Source organism: Cenococcum geophilum (assembly GCF_001692895.1).
Source record: "Cenococcum geophilum 1.58 unplaced genomic scaffold K441scaffold_6, whole genome shotgun sequence".
Lineage (NCBI taxonomy): Eukaryota > Fungi > Ascomycota > Dothideomycetes > Gloniales > Gloniaceae > Cenococcum > Cenococcum geophilum.
In genome coordinates this window covers 373787-381344 of record NW_027137564.1, presented here as the reverse complement: position 1 = coordinate 381344, position 7558 = coordinate 373787, and the positions used below count along the sequence as shown (strand labels likewise).

General features: G+C 42.0%; 2 protein-coding genes across 2 annotated transcripts; both read right to left on the bottom strand.

The window, feature by feature from the left end:
• Positions 1-3132: 3132 nt before the first annotated feature.
• K441DRAFT_543201 (HET-domain-containing protein) lies at positions 3133-3357 on the bottom strand (the record flags this gene model as incomplete). The annotated part of the gene is made up of 1 exon (XM_067642725.1): positions 3133-3357. A coding segment is annotated over one exon (225 nt), but the record flags the coding sequence as incomplete, so codon positions are not given.
• A 719-nt stretch (positions 3358-4076) lies between these two features.
• Positions 4077-6174, bottom strand: K441DRAFT_628625 (HET-domain-containing protein). Its single transcript, XM_067646204.1, has 3 exons — positions 5885-6174; positions 5741-5826; positions 4077-5686 (listed from the first exon to the last, which is right to left on the bottom strand). Exons 1-3 carry the CDS (start codon positions 6166-6168, stop codon positions 4089-4091), a joined length of 1968 nt encoding a protein of 655 aa, XP_067508022.1. The 5' UTR covers positions 6169-6174; the 3' UTR covers positions 4077-4088.
• Between the last annotated feature and the right edge of the window lie 1384 nt (positions 6175-7558).

Below are 7558 nucleotides of genomic sequence, written 5' to 3'. Positions count from 1 at the left end.
GGCCTTTTATTAACTACTTTTAGGATAACTAGGCTAAACTGCTACCCCTAATAAACTACGCCCAGGCAACCTTACCCTATAACTCTACAGGATTTGCACCTATTTAGCTGAAGATGGGGTATTTACCCTATATAAGCTTTGACTAGGAAAGACCAGAAGGACCCTAAACTATACGCGAAAAACTGTCCTATAAGGAAGCCTAGCAGTACGCCAAGCGCTTAGAAGAAGCCTAGATAGTAGCCTATATAAACCTAAAAAAGGCCTAGAAATTAATAAAATAGTAGGCAAATAAGTATAGGCGCGAGCCCGACTTTACTATAGGCGATATAGTCTAGATTATAACAAAGAACTAGAAGATAGAACGGCCTAGCCGTAAGCTAAACTATAAGATAGTAGGACCGTATAAGATCCTTAACAAAATAGACAACTTATATAAGGTTAAGCTCCCGGACTCAATTAAGGTTCACCCTATCTTTTTACTAAATAAGCTACGGAAAGCTATAAGTAACCTATTACCCGGATAGAAGAATAAGCCTCCCCTACCAATTTAAGTTAATAGCGATAACGAATAGGAAGTTAACGAAGTACTAGCCTATAAACTAGTATAGGGAATACTAAAATACCGCACTTAATAGAAGGGCTATAATCCGGACCTAACTTAATACCCCGCTTAGAACTTTATAGGTTACCCCTAAAAGCTTAAAAAGTTCTACAACTAATACCCTAAAGCGCCCGGACCCCTAAAGTACCTTAACAAGTAAATAGAGTGCTAGTATAGCAAAGACGATAAGCTGCCTATTAAGCATAAAGATAAGAACACCCTACGGATATACAAAGCCTAAGGGCAGGCTTTTTTCGGAGGGGGGGGGTAATATTACGGCGCTAGTGGAAAACGGCGGATTATAGTAGACGTTATGGTAGACGTAGAGTTATATAAGTTTACGTAACTCGAGGATTGTATAAAACTTTAAGCGGCGCTACCCTTCTTCTCCTTTCCTTTCTCTAGCTTTGGATCCTCGTTTATAGACAATCCAATTATATAGGCTTGCATGCGTCCTTCTTACTATGCTTATACCTTAATTAACTAAGTCGCTAACACTTATAAGAGCTAGAGGTGCTCTAATACTCCTCCCTAGTCCCTACTAAGGGATCTATTAGTTAATATAGCGATATAGATAGCATCTAATAAGGAAATGGGTAAGAGAGGAGATAGAAAGGACGGAGGGGCGTTTAGTAGGTGTTAGTTAAGTAATGTTAATGCTATATTATAGCTGCCTAATCTCCCATTTACAGGCCTCCTCCCATTTATAAATACTCCCTCCTCTACACCTTCCTCTCTTCTTTTCTTCTTCCTTATAAGAGCTAGAGGTGCTCTAATACTCCTCCCTAGTCCCTACTAAGGGATCTATTAGTTAACATGGCGATATAAATAGCATCTAATAAGGAGATAGGTAAAAGAGGAGATAGAAAGGACAGAGGGGCGTCTAGTAGGTGTTAGTCGAGCAATATTAATATCTATATTATGGCTGCCTAATCTCCCGTTTATAGGCCTCCTCCCGTCTATAAATACTCCCTCCTCTATACCTTTCTCTTTTCTTCTTTCTTCTTCCTTATAAGAGCTAGAAGCGCTTTAATACCCCTCCTTAATCTTTATTAAGGGATTTATTAGTTAATATAGTAATATAGATAGCATCGGATAAGGAGACAGGTAAGAGAGGAGACAGGAAGGATGGAGGAACCTCTAGTAGGTGCTAGTTGAGTAACATTAACGGCGGTTTTCGTTACCTAAAAATTGCGTTACGTAACGATATTTAGGTACGCAAATATATACCCCCGTCCTATACTTATACCACTACTAAATATTCTAGATTTTATACTCGGAGCTACTTATAATAGGCATTCCTAGAAAATCTACCGGTTTAAAGCTCTATAATTAAACGTTATTAACGTTTTATATAGGGGTCGTTAATTAAGCTCCCAGGACACAATTTTTAAAGTTTAATACTATACCAATATTATAACCTTTTTGCAGTAGCTAAGCCACCCCTAATCTCCTCCCCCTCCTCCCCCCTCCCATTACTTAGCGCCAAGCTATTACGTTATCGCTAAGCTATCGCGTTATCGTATATCCGAACTAGGTAGGTAATAACGTGGTTACTTAATTATGTTAGACGTCTCTATATATAGTTATATCTCTTTTTATACGCATATTTAATTAAGTTAGGGTAGTAAACTTACTTTAATTCCAGCTATGCGGCGATTTAGTTATTAGGTATTAAAAATATTTAGTATATAAAGCTTTAAATTAGAATTATAATCTACTATATTAGATCCTACGTAAAGGGCTTTATATTAAAGCTCTGCAGTCTAAATATATACTAGATTCGTGACCAATATAATCCTTAAGCCCAGCTTAAGTAGGGCGCCTTAGTTACTATAGTAGATCCTTACCTAGCAGTGACCAAGGCGCCTTAATCTTACTACTACTTTTAAATTAAGCAAAAGCTCTATATAGGGGGGTCCCAGGGGGTCTCCCCCTAGAAAACCTTATCTCTATATATATTAATTAAAGTCTATATAATAAAGCTCTAAAATTAATTGGCTTATTACTTATAAACTCGGGTCAAAATTTACGTTGGGGGATTAACGTTCCGCATGTTATAGTTTAATCTATCTACAAGAATCTCATGACGATATTTGAAGTTCCTGGCAGAATATCGACCGCCCATAATGAGAGTCTTTTATTGGCTGAGCTCGGGCCACCAAGTTGAGGCACTAGTCATCGGTGCAAGGGATAAAAGGGATATTGAGAGCCGGGTGATAGGAAGGACGACAGGAAGCGATGTGAGCGTCGCTAGGTAGGTCCTCCTGCATCAACACTATGCCAAGACTCGCGATAGTTGCTGACTCCTACACCAGTTGAATTCAGTTGAAATAGTTGCCAAGATCTCAATATTGAGTCAACCAATTCAACCAACTGAGCCCTCTGCTTACAAAGCTTTCAATTCAACCAATTCGAGGCCTCAGTTGAGTTGAGTTGATTGATTTACAACCCTGTCTCCTCCCAGAGCCGGGTGAACGCATTATCTCTCCCTTCGTCATAGATAAGCGGCATGTGGACATCGAATATGCCTAGTAGCGAGTACGCGTCGTCTTCTTTACGCATCGTCTGGCAGTTCTCCGCCCACGATAATCGCTCCTCAACGGTGAATCGGGACAGGATTTCCTTGAAGCGCTAGAACTCGAAACGTCCGACAGATATACGTAGCATTTAGCTGCATTTCGGTACCAGCGAAACATAGAATTGATAGCCTCCGAGAGCTCGGTGTCGTTTGATTTATCGATGCAAACTGTGTCACCCGCGCAGAATTATCCGAGGCTATCTTAAGCTTAACCCGCGCTTATATCTCTACGTTTTTGGCTGCAATATTAGTCTGTAAGCTGCTTTGTAACCGACTACCGGTACCATGCNGAAACGCCACTGTCTCACCAGCGTATCACCCTGTTTCACTACTTACCCCTTGCCTCGGTCACCGACTCGGTCACCGACTCAGTCAATTACCCCTTTGTTGCCTACACCGTTCTCATGTATATATAGAGGCTCTAGAGCTACATTTAATATCAAGTCGCTCGGTCAATTCCCACACACTGCAAAGCTTACATGCTTTGTACCCACTCACGTACTATAGAGGGCGGCGGCCGAGGTATAGTAAGGTAATAGAGTAGCCACTAATCCCTGCCAAGCTAAACTAGGCTATCTTTCTAGAATATCCTGGGCAATGATTAAGGAGTTCTAAAAAACTAAACTTTGGATACTAAGAATCATGTCTTACTTTTTTTATTAGGCCTAATAGTTGGCAATAGTGTTAGAAGTTGCTTGAAAGGGCATCCTGAGATTGTTTCTAAGTTTTCCGGAGCCTTACGCCCGAAAATTACACCTGGGTAGTAGGAATACCTCGGAAGAAGCTAGGGAAGGAAAGAAGCTCTAGCCGTGGGGATAATGGGCTCGATGTATGACGTGATAAGGAGTAGCTTCACATTCATCACAAAACGAAGTACTGCTCTTTGAGCATAACGCAGTTCTCTTTTTATATCAGTGTAAACTCTGTTTCCGAGCAGTTGTCGAAGATCTCTTGAGGGACATCGTAGAACATGCCCATACCGACTCTGTGATATGTAGATTTAGACTGCGTGTCCTGAACAGCCGTGAGGAACAAAGTCGAGAGAGATAACACGTCTCCTCCTTGGTACCGTGAAAAACTTCGTGCGTCTTTGTACAGCACGAGGCAAGTGAGAGGTTCCCTGATTTCCTGAGAGCACTCGTCAAAATGCCCATACACTTTGTGATATTCGGAAGACTTGTCAAATGCATTTTCAAAGCGGACGAAGAGACTCGCTTTACAGATACATTGGCCGACTCTATCTTGTGCATGAAATTCGGCCAGCTTGACGAGCTTTCCAAGTCCGGAAATGGATGCGTGCTGTATTTTTGATATTAGTGGAACTCCACTCCACGTGACAGATGCGTCCGTTATCTTCACGCATGGCTCCTTGCCGCCTGCCTGCGAATCAACCGGGCAATGGAGTTTAGCCCAAGACCATGAAGGGATATTCAACGCTCCTATGGCTTCAGTGTCCAATTTTCCATGCGTATTCGGAGGAATATTCCACAGAAGGTCTTTGCAGATATTGGATTTCCAGAGACCAGCAAGAGGTATGTCACCGGTTGCGCGTTGGAACATTTGTATGATACCCGCTAGAGCTGCAAACTTGTCGCTTGGGTAGCTTAGGAATCTTTTCGAGTACCTCTGAGTCGCAACTTCCCAGGAATTATAAAGCTCGTATAGGGGTATATCTGGTTGACGAATTGCCACGCCTAGAGACGGGAGAGAATCGCGGATCCCTAGCAGATGGTTAGAAGATTCAAGTCCATCTTCCGACTCGAGTACAGACGTGCACTGCCAGTAGAGTTGCTCATCTGTAAAAACAACTGCTCTTCGGGAGAGAATGACCTCCTGGAACGTCCAAGCACGTGTACTTAGGTGAGAATTACCTAAATATCTTGCTGGATCTGGCGTTGGACGAAGGTAGAGCCGCGTGGTTGAGATGTGGTCGTCTCCATTTAGACTATTTTGCCCATGAGCCTCGATAGCCATGGAAGGTTTGGGAGGATGGAAACACCCAGAATCTCCATTCTTGCCCCATGAGGCAACAATGGTGACCACGGCGCCTTCATAAACCGAGGCCATCCTTGCAGCTTCTCGTTCCCAATCCCGGGGGTCATCTTGGATTATACACAGGGAATCTATCCAAAGGTACCGTATTCCGAGTTCCCGAGAGACCGTGACCGCATCGCGGTAGGTCCTTGGCAGGGCATCCGTTTGAATAGCCACCAGGTGCTCTTGCAAATTGTTCAGCGTGGTTTTTATGGGAAGACCTCCTCCCCAGCAGTGACTCAAGGCAGCATATGCAACAGTGGAAGCCGCCGGTGGACATACTAACAGGAGTGTTGGCCGTGATATATCGATTAGTCGAGTAGGGCATGAAGCGTTTAGAGAAGCTTCTAACGCGTTGCATGCTTCATGATTTTCTTGGCAGTTCTTAAGCCATCGATTGGCCGACGCAAGTTGCTTTACTGGATCCAGTGGGTTAGAACTAGTCCAAATTGGAGAGTCCATTATCGATCCTGATAAAGTAAGCATACTAATCCGCACGTAGCCATGATTGATCGCACTCTAACCTTGTAGTTGGCAACATAGAACCTGTTCCGCGTTTCTTTTGGATTCACTTTTGCCATGTATGCGCAACTCCATCCAACTTTTTGTTCTATAAGCAGTGGTCAGGAGCTGATCTAAAATTTATGTCCATGAAAGGGATTACTTACGGGTCGTATGGAAAACAGATTGCACGCGTGGTGTAGGTGTTGAGTACTTCTTCTTCAGTAAACTTTGTTATTTTACCTTGAAGCATCGACAACGCATAGTTGCAAAGCACGCAGACTTCAGTGCTTGATGGCGCTCGCCGAGAGTCCTCCTCTCTATATAGATAGGAAATGCCAAGATCCTTGTCAAGAAGCATCTCGAGCTGACGCGAAACAACCCGGCCGCAAAATTCACAAAGATAGGGGGAGAAACCCTTGTAACGCTGCTCCCACTTTACCGCTGACATACTGCGTAAGAAACAAATGAAGAGATATTATGGTGTCGACCGCCCGGCTGAGCGCCGGCTGAGTCGCTGAGCCGCACGTGACACATACACCCCATCGACATTCGTTGTCTCAGCATGCTCAGACCAAGAAACCGATGAATATCCGCTGCGCGGATTATCGAATATCCGCAAGCTAACCTATTCGATCGATCGATCTGTTCCTTGGTCTAAGCCACTTTAGTAAGCTTTTAGAAGCTAAGCCGCTCTATTTATATAAGGCAAACCATTAACTTTAATGAAATTAATGTAAGCAACCGCCACGTTTATTATCCTATAAATACCTACGTTAGAATCGCCTTAATTAGCTCTCTAATTAATAGATTTTCTAGAACTAACTGCTAGCCATAGGTGCATCTAAAAGGCGTTAAAGAAACCCCTCTACTTTATTTAGCAGGAGCTAGTCTTCTTAAGCTTTTAATAATAAACTACCCTCTCTATTAACTAATACTGCTAGAGGATTAAGAGATATAGCGGATATAGTACCCGAGGGCATTAGTGATCTCATCCCACCCCTATTATCTCCCCTATTACTATCCTTAGCTTAAATGCGGTCCTTAATAGTGTAACAGAGCCTTGTAGTAGGAACTACGGTAAACTCATTAATGGGCTAGGTATGTAGGTATTGTAAGTAAGTCAACAACGTAATAACAACTAGTGGAGTGGTTGCCCAACAGATTAACTCTAATTATATTCTAAGAATTACTACAAGGAAGGAACTATCTAGGTAGGGACTAAGGGTCCTTAAATACACAATTGTACTCCTATGAAATCCTTCTTATACGTAATGTATGTGTTATATATAAGGTACATAAGTTCCTCTTATTCCTCTCGTTTAATACGTAGTACGTTATATAACCTTAGCTACCATTCCTCGTTATATAGTTCTATAGGTTCCATCCTAGACCATGCTTATATTAACCAACTAGCTTCTTCTAACTCTTCTCTAAGTAGTTATAATATTGTACTTAAAGCGTTTATAACACCATCTCCCTCCTCTCTATCTTCGTCCTTAAAGATACCTAGCATCTCCAAGTTGTTTACTAGAGGTGTAATATCTATCTAATTAATTTGGTTAACATCGTTGCTTATAATGCTTAAAGCTTCTTTTTCTTTACACGCGCAACGTCGTGCTCGCACTATTACTATAATATTATCGCTTGGTAAAATAATGCTATCTCCATATTCTTATTGCTTGAGAGAGGGGTTAGTATATATCGTACTAGCAAGTCCTTTGTCCTAATAACCCTTTTCTTATATAGAGTGCACTAAAGCAAACGTTCGATTGTCCTATAACGTTTACTCTACTTCTAACGCTAAGTATACGCGTCCTATAACTCTTAATAGTCTCTAA